The sequence below is a fragment of the Myotis nattereri genome (assembly GCF_964212035.1).
Source record: "Myotis nattereri genome assembly, chromosome: 2".
NCBI classification, from domain to species: Eukaryota; Metazoa; Chordata; class Mammalia; order Chiroptera; family Vespertilionidae; genus Myotis; species Myotis nattereri.
In genome coordinates this window covers 128,464,332-128,477,621 of record NC_138076.1, presented here as the reverse complement: position 1 = coordinate 128,477,621, position 13,290 = coordinate 128,464,332, and the positions used below count along the sequence as shown (strand labels likewise).

Below are 13,290 nucleotides of genomic sequence, written 5' to 3'. Positions count from 1 at the left end.
TATTATTAAATTAGGAACAAAATCCAAAGGGTATAAATGTAAAGTTTAATAAAAGGAAAAAGTCTACTATATCTTCAATGTTATATTGGAATAAGGAGGTAAGGAATGGAAATGATAGAACAAAAGAGACTTCACACAAAAAAACAATTAAGTTCCTTGTAATTATAGAGTAGATCCCTGATTGACTGTCTCTTTGAAATACTAGTTACACACTACAATGGAACTAGTATAAATGTTAACTGTCAATTGTAAAAGCCATCAGCTAATGAAGAAATCAGAAGTAAATGTAGAATTCAAAATTAACACATAAAATATTATAATTTTTAAAATTTTTATATCACAACTTCCCCTTTGTTCGCAAATGTAAAATATTTGATTCCATCCAAGTCATCAGTTTCCATTGCTACAGCTGTGAAAAATACTGCTAAATTCAATTTCTTTTGTACAAACCTTAATATGACCTTCTAATTCTTCAGTTTTCTGTTCTAAAGACAGGTGTTTCTCTTTATATTCTTTAAGATGACCTTCTAATTGACTGCAATGTTCTTGCTTCTCCTGCAATTTTGTAGTGACCTGATCCAACTGAGTAGTGATCTTATTTAATTCCTACAGAGAAATACAAGTGAAGAAAACTTTGGTAAGGCTTACTTTACTGTAGTGTCTAAATGTTTGGTCAAACTAAAATTAAAACTCTAATTTTATTTCTGAGACTATCTGGAGTAAGATCACAGGTAAGTCTAATGATAATTCAGTGATTAAATTTACCCACCAATCTAAAGGACCTGAACTGAACTTGTGCAGAGTCTGAGATACTAAGTTTATATGCATAAACAGCTCAATAACTTTTTCTAGGAAGCCAAAAAATACAAAAGAATAATAAACAAGCAGAAATAATTATTTTATAATTAAATGTTTTCAATGTTCAAGACACCATTTTCAAAGATAACATTTAAAAAAATGATTACATCTATGATACTTGTTCAATTCAGTAGGAATATCTAGTTAGAAAGAACAAAATAAAAATTACTAATAAATTCACCACCCACAGATTAAACACAATTAATATTCAATAACTTTTCTTCTAGACTGTTCTGTGTATTAGTTTCTGTTTTTTTTATTTCAACTTTTCAAATAAAAACAGGAACTGATTTTACATACTGTTTCACTGTAACCGCCTTTATACTGGGAGCCCAGCGCACAAAATCGCGTGGCGCTGCCCATCCACCCACCGCCCTGCCTTGACACCTGAACCTGTCCAGGCAGCGCTCCAGCGCATCTGGCCCAGCCCCCAACCCCTCTGGCTTTCTCCGGCCACTTCAAGACCCACCCTCAGTCCCGCCTTCACCCCACTACTGTCTATGTACATTGGTTATGCTCATATGCATGCATACAAGTCCTTTGGTTGATCTCTTACCACCACCACGCCCCCCCCCCCCCACACACACACACACACACTCACACACACTTTCCTTCTTAGGCTGGACAGTCTGTTCCATGTTTAATTTTTTGAGGAAGCTCCATACTGTTTTCCATAGTGGCTACACCAGTCTGTATTCCCAACAGTAGTGTATTAGGGTTCCCTTTTCTCCACATTCTCATCAGTACATTTATTGATTTGTTGATGGTAGCCATTCTGATAGGTGTGAGGTAATACCTTGTCATTTTAATTTGTATCTCTGATGATTAGTGACGTTGAGCATTTTTTCATATGTCTCTTGGCCATCAGTATGTCCACTTTGGAGAAGTGTCTATTTAGGTCCTTTGCCCATGTTTTAACTGGATTGTTTGTCTTCCTTTTGTTAAATTGTATGAGTTCTTTATATATTTTAGAAATTAACCTCTTATCAGATGTATCATTGGCAAATATGTTCTCCCATTCAGTGGGCTCCCTTTTCATTTTGTTGATGCTTTCTTTGGCTGTACAGAAGCTTTTTAGTTTGATATAGTCCCATTTGTTTATTTTCTCCTTTGTTTCCCTTGCCCTAGCAGATGTATCAGCAAACATATTGCTACAAGGGATGTCTGAGATTTTGCTGTCTATGGTTTTTTCTCGGATCTTTATAGTTTCATGACTTACAGTTAAGTCTTTTATCCATTTTGAGTTTATTCTTGTGTATGGTATAAGTTGGTGGTCTAGTTTTATTTTTGTGCATGTACTTGTCCAATTTTCCCAAAACCATTTGTAGAAGAGACTGTCTTAACTCCATTTATGCTCTTGCCTCCTCTGTCAAATATTAATTGAGCATAATGGCTTGGGTCGATTTCTGGGTTCTTTGTTCTGTTCCATTGATCTATATGTCTGTTCTTGTGCCAGTACCAGGCTGTTTTGATTACAATGGCTTTGTAATATAATTTGATATCTGGTATTGTGATCCTCCTACTTTATTCTTCTTTCTCAAGATTGCTGCTGCTACATGGGGACTTTTTTGGTTCCATATAAATTTTTGGACTATTTGTTCTAGATCTGTGAAATATGCCATCGGTATTTTTTTTAAATATATTTTATTGATTTTTTTACAGAGAGGAAGGGAGAGGGATAGAGAGTTAGAAACATCGATGAGCGAGAAACATCAATCAGCTGCCTCCTGCATACCCCGCACTGGGGATGTGTCCGCAACCAAGGTACATACCCTTGACTGGAATCGAACCTGGGACCCTTGAGTCTGCAGGCCAACACTCTATCCACTGAGCCAAACTGGTCAGATCATGCCATCGGTATTTTAATAAGGATTGCACTGAAACAATAAATTGCTTTGGACAGTATGGACATTTTGATTATGTTAATTCTTCCTATCCATGAACATGGTGTATTCTTCCATTTGTTTATATCTTCCTCTATTCCTTTTTTCAAGAAATTCAGTTTTCTGAATATAGATCTTTTACTTCCTTGGTTAAGTTTATTCCAAGGTATCTTATTTTTTTTATTATTGCAATGGTAAATGGGATTGTTCCTTTTTCTAGTTTCTATTTCTGAGAGTTCATTATTGGTGTATAAAAATACCATCAATATCTGGATGTTATTTTTATATTCTGCAACTTTGCCAAGTTCATTTGTTAAATCAAGTAGTTTTTTGGTGGAGTCTTTAGGATTTTCTATATACAATATCATTTCATCTGCAAATAATGACAATTTTATTTCTGCCTTTCCAATTTGGATGCGGCTGTGGCTAAGACTCCTAGTACTATGTTGATTGAGAGTGGTGAAAGCAGACATCCCTGTCATGTTCCTGTTCTTAAGGGAAATGCCTTTAGTTTTTGCCCATTGAGTATGATGTTGACTATAGGTTTGCCATATGTGGCCCCAAATATCTTATTTTAGATTCTTATATTGCTACTAAACTTTCTGCATTTATTAACAGAGATACAAACAATATCCTTAAAGCTATGATTATTCCCTTAAAATAAAGGACTGAAAGTGAACTAGCATATATGAAAAATCCTAAAGTTCTTGAAATAGATTTCCAAACAGCTTCCCCTACCACCATCAAAAGATTGAACTAATACATACAACCCACTAGCAATGTATGAAAGTGTCTTGTTTTTCTAAACTATCTCCAATCCTTTAAGTGTTAATTAAACATATACATACATTTTACTTCTTTAAGGGTATATTCCATTGTTGTCTTAATTTGCAACTGGTTCTTAATGAACTTGAACATTTGCTAATATAGTTTTGATCACTTTTTTGTAGGTTCACTTATTTCTTATGTAAAAGTGTTTTAAATATAAAAGCTATTAACCTTTCATCAGACATACTTCAAAAAATATTTTATTCTTTTCCTATTAGCTTTAGAATTTTGTTACTAATATTTTTGGCAGATAAATTTTAAGCTTTTATGTGGTTATTCTTATAAATACTTTTTTTATTATAGTTTCTGGAACTGATCTTGTGTTTAGAAAATACATTCTAGATGTGTACGTAAAAAGCAGGTTGTAAAATAACCTATATAGTGATTCTGTTTATAAAATAAAAATATCACTGTATGTGTGTGTGTGGTTTACTCAGTGCTTATAGAAGTCAGAAGGATACATACCAAATTTAATAGCAAATATTCCATCTAAGGATTGGAGTTTAGGGTAAATATAGAAATCAATTTTGTTTTGTTAGCTTGATATACTTAGTATATTGTTTTTAAAATTTGGATCAACAACTAGTATTACTTCTCAAATAAAATATAAACTTTAAAACTGCCTATCTGGTGAAAAGTAAGAATAACCTACCAGCATTTTGTCCTTTTCCCTAAGAAGGAAGCTTTAAAAAGGTAACTTCTATATTCCCTCTAGCTCCAATGATTCCTACTCCCAAGAAAAGAGAGCAACTTTTATTATTGAGATGGAATGCATGTTGCTCTTTTCTGCTTTCAAGTGATAAGTAAATCTGGTTTACAGCCCAGAATGTCTACTAAAAACATGTGGGCAAGTCTGTCTCTCTTTCCCAGCGATTGGCACTTCATGGGATAGAGCAACAATTCAACAATTAAGACTATTTCAGCTCCACACGAAGTTCTAGACTAGAGGAGAAATTATTAAGAAGGCCCAATCATAGATGCACTATAGGTGAGCTTATCAAAAACTACAAATGAGCCCAGCCAGTGTTGCTCAGTGGTTGAGCATCAACCTATGAACCAGGAGTCTGTGGTTCGAGTACCAGCCAAGGCACATGCCCAGGTTGCGGGCTTGATCCCCAGTAGGGAGTATGCAGGAGGCAGCTGATCGATCACTGATGTTTCTATCTCTCTCCCTCTCCCTTCCCCTCTCTGAAATTGATAAAAACATTTTTTTAAATGATATTTTTATCTTCATCTGTCTGACACCTGCATCTACAACTTCAACTGGTTCTGAACTCAGGAAGAAATTAAGGGTAATAAGCAAGTCAATCACAACAACATAAAACTGAGTATTATCATTATATATGTTTACAATTAATTATCTATCAGAACATTAGGCTATGATGTGAACTGCATCAGGTCCCCCTACCTGCTGTTTATCTTGTAATGCATTTTGGGCTGTGTCCAAATGATTTTGAAGATCTGCTCTTTGAGCAGTTTTTGCTGCTTCTGCTGACAGCAATAATTCAGTTTTGGCTTTAACCTGTAACAAAATTTACAAGTCATTTAATCCACATTTCGTTATTAATTTCTTCTTGCATGGATATACATTGCTTTTGTCACTAAATAATTTAAAATTTTTAGTCATATGGCAAAAAACCAAAGATTTAAATACTGAAAAATTAGTATGTGATATCTCACAAACAGAAAAAAAGTAGGAGAGAAGATTCCTAATAATGTTTGGATAAATGATAAAAAGATGTTCCTATATGTCATGGAAACACTTTTCTCCCTCTTAAATTGGACATCCACTAATTGGATTATCACATAACTCATCTGATAAATAATTATATTTCAAAAAGAAAGAAATGTATATCATTATATTCCAAGTTGTCATCTTTTTTCTTATTTTCAGTGTAATTAATCTCCTAAAATAAAGAAATGTTTCTATAACTTTCTCTACTACAGTATACATTAAGAAACCAATTATGAGAATGGAGAAAGAAGTGTCTTACTTCCGACCCCACAACTGACCCATTAAACAAAACTTCTATATTGGCCTATGAAAGAATATATATTTTTAAACATAATGATACCATATACAGATATTTTTCTAAATCATACATTTAAAGTAAAATAAAAAACAAATTCAAAAATATATTTAACCTAGAAATCTAAAAGTATAATATCAAACTATTTTAAACTTGCAAAACAATAATAAGAACTTCATGAAAGCAAGGCAAAAAAATTGGTAGTTTCAGTAAGTACAGTTTTCCAGAAGAAAGAGGAAAAAACAGGCAAACAAGAAAGCACAACAAATTGTCTAAATACAGCCTTTATATAATTCTTATTCTCAATTTTTTTCCATTAATGAGAGAGGGAGATCAGGCCAGGAAGGGTGGGATAGGGATGGAGGTTCAAGGGATAGAAAGAGAGAGGGAAACAATACTTAAAACATTTGATGGCCTAAAGTTAGTGTTTTATTCATATAAATTCATTTGCATAATTCAATATTACTTACCTGTATGTCAAGCTGAGAGACCTTCTCCTTGCTTTCATTTAACTGACTATTTAAATCATTGACACTGGTTTCTAGGGAAAGGACCCGATCTTGTGCAGCTCTAAGATGTGCCTTCTGCTCTTGCACCTGGTCATGCAAATCCTCCTGGGCTTGTTTATGGCTTTCTGACTGATTCTTCAGCTTCTCTGTTAGTTGAGTTACCTATCACATTAGCAAAACTAATTATGAAGGGCACAAATGTATGATAAGAGCTAAGAAACCCAAATTCAAGTACTATGAGAATAAAGTGCTCTATGATAGGTTATCTTACATTTTTTCAAGAATTGTTCACATCTTTCCAAAAATACGTAAACATAATATCTCAAAAGCATAAAAAATAACATGAAATTCAGAGATTCCTACTATTTTAAATCCATCACTATTAAGCTTAAATTTACATGAAACAAAACTAACCGAATTGAATTATATAGTTTGAGATTTGATAAATATATGCACTCATTTAATCATCACCACAATCAAGATATAGAGAACATTTCATTACCCCAAAAAGTTCCCTCATGCCCCTATGAAGTCAGTACCCTCCACTCCTCTCTATTTCCAATCATTGATCTGAATAATAAAAGTGCCCCATCTATTCTGGATAGTTCTAAATTGTTAGACATATGTATTAGAAATACTTTCTCCTAGTTTACATCTTGGCTTTTATTTTCATTATGGTATCTCTTGAAGCGTATACATTTTTTTATTTAGATGAAATCTAATTCATCTGATTTTGGGGGGGTGGGTTCATTGAGTTTCATAAATGTGGATTTATATTTTTAATCAAATTAAAAGTTTTTTCAGCCATTATTTCTACTAATATTGTCCTCCTTCCCATCCTTCTGCGACACAAATTATGTGATACTGCACCACAAGTCATTAATAAGGCATTACTCATTTTTTTTCTAGCCTTTTCTCTCTGTGTGATTTATTTTGAACAGTTTTAATTACCTTCTCTTTATGTTCACTGATACTGTTTTCTACTTGCTTAATCTATGGAGCCCATCCAATGAAATTTTCATTTCAGATCTTTTTTAAATCTCTAGAACAGCAATTTTCAACCTTTTTCATCTCATAGCACACATAAACTAATTACTAAAATTCTACAACACACCAAAAAAAATATAGGGTGTCCCCCCAAAATGTATACACACTTTGAATAATTATAAAAGCAGTATTTATTAAAATACATTTCAAGATGTAATAAAATCAGCTGTTAAAGTGTACATATATTTTTGGGGACACCCTGTATAGTTTTTGCTGATCTGACCAAAAAATAGGTATAATTTTTATTCATTTACACTGGACAGCCATTGTTATGTTGGCTGTTGTCACTTTTTTATTTGACAATATAAGGGAAAAGAGATCAGTGCCCCTAACTAAAATAGTCAGGTATTGCATGTTTTAAAATTTTGGGGGGTACAACAGTTGAAAATTGCTGCTCTATAAGTTCTATTTGATTCTGTTTTATTGGTTCCACTATTTCTATTATTATAGTTTTTTTTATATCCGTAAGTATATAAGAACTTTTTAAAGCAGTTGTCTGGTGACTCTATCATCTTTCATTTCAGAGTCTCATTTCCATTGAATGATTGTTCTCCTGCTTACAGCTCACATGTTTTCTGCTTCTTCATATGTCCAACAATTTTTTTATATTTATTGTGACAGCTCTGGATTTTGCTGAATTCTTTCAAAAAAAAATGTTGACTTTTGGTCCAGCATTTAATGTACTTGTGGTTCAGCTGGATCCTTTCTAGGTTTGTTTTTATGCTGTGTTAGGTTGGACACACACTAGGTTTTTACTCTAGTAACATTAGAGATGTGACATCTCTGGATGTTTCTCTCTCTCTCTCTCTCTCTCTCTCTCTCTCTCTCCCTCTCCCTCTCCCTCTCCCTCTCCCTCTCCCTCTCCCTTCCCCTCTCTGAAATCAATAAAAACATTTTTTAAATGGTATTTTTATCTTCATCTGACTCCTGCATCTACCACTCTAACTGAGCATTCACCCACATCTTTCTTCTCTGACTGGCTAGAACTTGAACATCTCCCAGCCCTGTGAATTTGATAAATTTCCAGCCTTTAGCTCCTAATAATTATTCACTGCCTGGTCTCATGGAATCCCACATTGTAGGCACAAAGCTTAATATTCAGCCACTCAAGTGGATCCCTATGCAGATTTCTTCCCATGTTCTCTCCTCTCTGATATTTTGCCCTAAAAATCTGAGCTTCCTCAACCTCCCTGAACTTCAATCTCTCATTCCTCAATTCAGTAAGACCACTGTGTTTTCCTCAGATTTCCCCAATCTACACCACAGATTGGAAAATGTTTGCATGTCCAAAACTAGAGTAGCTGAAAGATTGACTTCATTCATTTCTCTTCTCTCATGGATCAAAACCCTGTACTGCTTGTTGTAAAATGTCTGAAAACAGTGGTTTTAACTTTATTTTCTAATTTTCTAGTTGTTTGTGGTGGTAGCACTAAAGAAGCACCAGTTCCTCCAACATGCATAGGCTTTTCTGGTCATAGTTATACAATAAGCAATGTCAAGTTGCATGCTAAAAAGTAGTCTTAAGAATCTTTCATAAAAATTGGTAACCAAGCCCAGCCAGTATTGCTTAGTGGTTGAGCATTGACCTATGGTCCTGGGTTGCAGGCTCAATCCCCAGTAGGGAGCATGCAGGAGGCAGCTGATCAATGATTCTTTCTCATTTCTGTCTCTCTCCCTCTCTTTTCCTCTCTGAAATCAATAAAAATATACTAATTAAAAAAAAACAAAACTGGTAACCAAGGCTAACAACTTTGAGAAATCTGAGAAAGAAATTCTGTTATATTCTAATACCCAAATTAGGAAAGTGATATGACCTACTAATACTTTAATACTTTCTCATTTAGATAATTATAATTCTCTCATTGGACAATTTTTCCACCAAAAAGCAAATATAATTATTTTTAGCTTGAAAAATGTATTAAGCTGAATTTTATAAGATTCTCTTAAACTATATACAAATATTGGACTAAGGTAACATCAAATTATTAGTTATATATTCCAAAGATATTATCAAAATACTACAGGCGGGGGAGGGGTTCCTCAGCCCAGCCTGCGCACTCTCTCGCAGTCTGGGACCCCTCGGTCCTTACTGCCTGCCTGCTCGCTGCTCCTTACTACTCAGCTGACAGCTCCTTAGCACTGCCACGGAGGCGGGAGAGGCTCCCACCACTGCTGCTGTTCTCGCCAGCCATGAGCCCAGCTTCTGGCTGAGCAGCGCTCCCCCTGTGGGAGCGCACTGACCACCAGGGGGCAGTACCTGCATTGAGCGTCTGCCCCTGGTGGTCAGTGCATCATAGCGACCAGTTGTTCCATCATTTGGTTGATTTGCATATTGGCATTTTATTATATAGGATATATATCCCATCTAATAATAAACATGGTAATTAACCGTAACTTCGCTACCCTTCCCATTGGCTAATCAGTGAGATATGCAAATTAACTGCCAACCAAGATGGCGGCCGGAGGCCAGGCAGCTGAAGCGAACAGGAGGCTTGCTTGCTCCAGTAATAGAGGAAGCCAAGGTTCCCTGCCTGCCACTGCCGGCCTCTGAGCTGGCACTCTAAGCAACTATGTTGCAATTACAGAACCTAAACAAACCCCAGAAACCTGCTTTCAGCCATCAGAGCTGGAGTGAGCAGGACCGCAACAGTGTTACAATTATAGAAACCAAACAAACCCAGATACCTGCTTTCAGCAGCCAAGGTCTCAGAGCTGGAGCCGAGCCTCAGAGCTAAAGCCGGCTCTCAGTTCCAGTGACAGCCATAGAAGGTAAATAAATCCAAGAATAAAAAAAAAAAAAGAAAAAAAGGAGAGGTTGGGAGCTTCAGTCACCCGCCAGCCTGAAAACGGCCATCAGCCCCTCACCCAGACTGGCCAGGCACCCTAGTGGGGACCCCCACCCTGAAGGGGGAGTGACCAGCTGCAAACAGCCATCAGCCCCTCATCCAGGTTGGCCAGGCACCCAAGCGGGACCCCCACCCTGATCCGGGACACTCTTCAGGGCAAACCAGCCGGCCCCCACCCGTGCACCAGGCCTCTATCCTATATAGTAAAAGGGTAATATGGAAACTGACCCTAACAGCAGAAAGTCGGGAATTACTGGTCACTATGACACAAACTGACCACCAGGGGGCAGACACTCAATGCAGGAGCTGCCCTCTGGTGGTCAGGTCGCTCTCACATGGGAGGAGCTCTGCTCAGCCACTAGCCAGGCTGATGGCTGCCAGTACAGCAGTGGTGGTGGGAGCCTCTCCTGCCTCCTCAGCAGCGCTAAGGATGTCCGACTGCAGTTTAGGCCTGCTCCCCACTGGCAAGTGGACATCCCCTGAGGGCTGCCGGGCTGCCAGAGGGATGTCTGATTGCCACCTTAGGCCCAATCCCCCCCCCCCCCCCGAGTGCACAAATTTTTGTGCACCGGGCCTCTAGTGTGTGTGTGTATGTATATGTATATGTATGTGTGTGTCTGTGTGTGTGTGTGTGTGTGTGTGTGTGTGCCGCAGACACGGGAGAGGCTCCAGGCACCGCCACTGCGCTCACCAGCCGTAAGCCTGGCTTCTGGATGAGCGGTGCACCCCCTGTGGGAGTGCACTGACCTTGATGGTCAGTATGCATCATAGCAACCAGTCATTCTGGTTGTTCCGCCTTAATGGTCACTAAGGCTTTTATTATATAGACTAGAGGACTGTTGCATGAAGAGATTCATGCAATAGGCCTTCTTTCCCCTGGCTACCAGCACTAGTTTTCCTCTGGCACCCGAGACCCAGACCTTCACCCTGGCCACTGCCTTCCATCTTCACTCTGGACACAGTCTTCACTGCGGCTGGAGCCTTCAGTCTTTGCTCCTCGCTCCGGCAGGAGTCTTCAGTCTCCGGCCAGAGCTGCTCCTGTAGCTCCTTCCGCCCTCCACCGTCCCCCTCATAGCTTGATCGCTGCTTCGCCTGCAGACTTCACTGACGGGCTCCTGGGTTCCAGGGGGCCACCTTGCCTGCGGCCCGGCTTTCTGATCACGATCACAGGCCGCAGGCAAGGTGACTCCTGGGTCCCAGGGTGCCGCCTTGCCTGCGGCCCGGCTTTCCGATCACGATCACAGGCCGTAGGCATGGTGGCTCCTGGGTCCCACCTTGCCTGTGGCCTGGTTTCCGATCACGATCATGGCCGCAGGGTCCCGCCACCCAGGGCCGCACATGGGGGTCCCAGCTGGGGACGGGGCTTAGGCGGCACACAGGGGACCAGATGGCGGCTCACGCTGGCTTGCCCTGCCTGCAGTATGCAAATTAGCTTCCATCTTTGTTGGCAGTTAATTTGCATATCTCACTGATTAGCCAGTGGGAGGTGTAGCGAAGGTATGGTCAATTACCATGTTTGTCTATTATTAGATAGGATTTTGTTAGTCATTGTTTTTTCAAAGCATAAAATTCCATAAGGCAAGTATAATTATTAATAACATCTCTAATTTTCAAATGAGCTAACAAGGTGAAATGATTTGCTTATGTTCATATAGGTAATAAGTTATATCCTGGGACATGAACTGAGGTTTCCTTTCTCAAATCATGTTAACTTAATTTCACTAAGATGGCAACCTACCTCTAAGGTAAATTATATGGCATTTGTCAAAATATATAGTATAAAAAGTACTAAAAATAACCATAATGAAGAATCATTTAAGTAAAGAATTTCATAAGATTTAGAGAGATAACAGTGAATTTCAGAAAAAGAATAGATCTGACAAGCTTACTTGTTCCTGCAATGTATGGTTTTTTTCTTGTAACTGGTTAAGAACAGCAGTCTCTCCTTCACCAGCCTGAATTTTTGCATAAAGATCTTCTCTTTCCTTTTCTAGTAAGGAAGTATTTTCTTTACTCTTCTGTAATAAGGCTTCAAGGTTCTGGATCTTTTGATCCTTATCACCAATTTGACGTAGTACTTGTTCCAAATCATTCTGTAAAGAATTGAAAACTAAACTTAAGGACAGAGAACTTAAAAAGTTATTCCTTAAACATAAAATAATTGATAATATATTTAATAATTCAAACACTTAGTCTTAATTTTTTTACTAATCATTTTAACCTGGCAAATGTAATTAAATAATTAATACTATATATTTAATGTAAATATATATAGATAATAAACTAGAATTTAACAACAAAAAAACAAACCTTCAATGAACCACATTCTTACTGTAACACTCGGACCTCTTGTTCAATCATCTGAGACACATGGGACTCCTCATTATTCCTAATCACACCAGGCACACTCCCATCTCAGAACCTTTGCATTAATTTTTTCTTCTACCTGGAATATACAGTGCTCACAGTCCTGGCTCATTTTCTCTTCTTCAAATGTTTGTTCAAATGTCACCTTCTCAGTAGGCCTACCATGACCAATACACTTAAAATCGGAGCCTTTCCCAATATCCTCTCTCCTGAATATTTTATTTTCTTCCCAAAGCACTTATCTTCTAACACTAAATAATTTATTTTTCATGCTTACCTGCTTCCCTCCACCTCCTCACTAAAATATATGCTCCACAAAAATGAGGATTTTGGTCTGTTTTATTCATTGATTATCTAAGACACATATGCTCTAAGATCCTTGTTGATCAAACAGAAAAAGAAATGACTCCATTCTAACACGCAGACACTCAAGACTCACTTCAATACCTCAAAAGGACTCTTCTATAAATACAAGAAGGGATCCCTCTTCCACTTTACCAAAGTAATGTTACACAGAGCACTGTGCAAGAGCCCATATCTAGAACAATGCCCATTAACGTTTTCAAGCTGTCTGACCCACAGCCTCAATCGTTTTAAGAGTCAGAGAGCCTCTACCCAGAACAAGGCCCTAACATGTTCCTCTGCCAGTCCTGTCACAGCCCTCACCACTGTGTGAGACAGAGCCAGCAACCACCTGTTATCAACAATTTATACCAATATTAAAATATTTGAGATTAGTCACTTTTAAACATGCTTCTCATCCCTCTAAACTTCAATCACTTAATGAGGAAAGGCAACCTGACCTCTTCTCTGCTCTCATCCTCTTTTCTGCCACTAATGACCCCTCTTTCCACATTCCCCTAATCTAGAACCACAGGCCTAAGCTTTTTTCCAGTCACTCTCTTGCCAAGGAGTAATTGAT

The 13,290-nt window shown here is 37.8% G+C and overlaps 1 protein-coding gene across 1 annotated transcript in view; it reads right to left on the bottom strand.

The window, feature by feature from the left end:
• EEA1 (early endosome antigen 1) overlaps window positions 1–13,290 on the bottom strand; it is a 160,121-nt gene that overhangs the window by 42,137 nt on the left and 104,694 nt on the right. The window contains exons 14-17 of the mRNA XM_081083756.1: window positions 11,891–12,094; window positions 6,070–6,270; window positions 4,978–5,091; window positions 451–606 (exon numbers count right to left, since the gene is read on the bottom strand). Coding sequence (XP_080939882.1) covers window positions 451–606; window positions 4,978–5,091; window positions 6,070–6,270; window positions 11,891–12,094 — 675 coding nt within the window. The remainder of the gene's footprint in view (window positions 1–450; window positions 607–4,977; window positions 5,092–6,069; window positions 6,271–11,890; window positions 12,095–13,290) is intronic.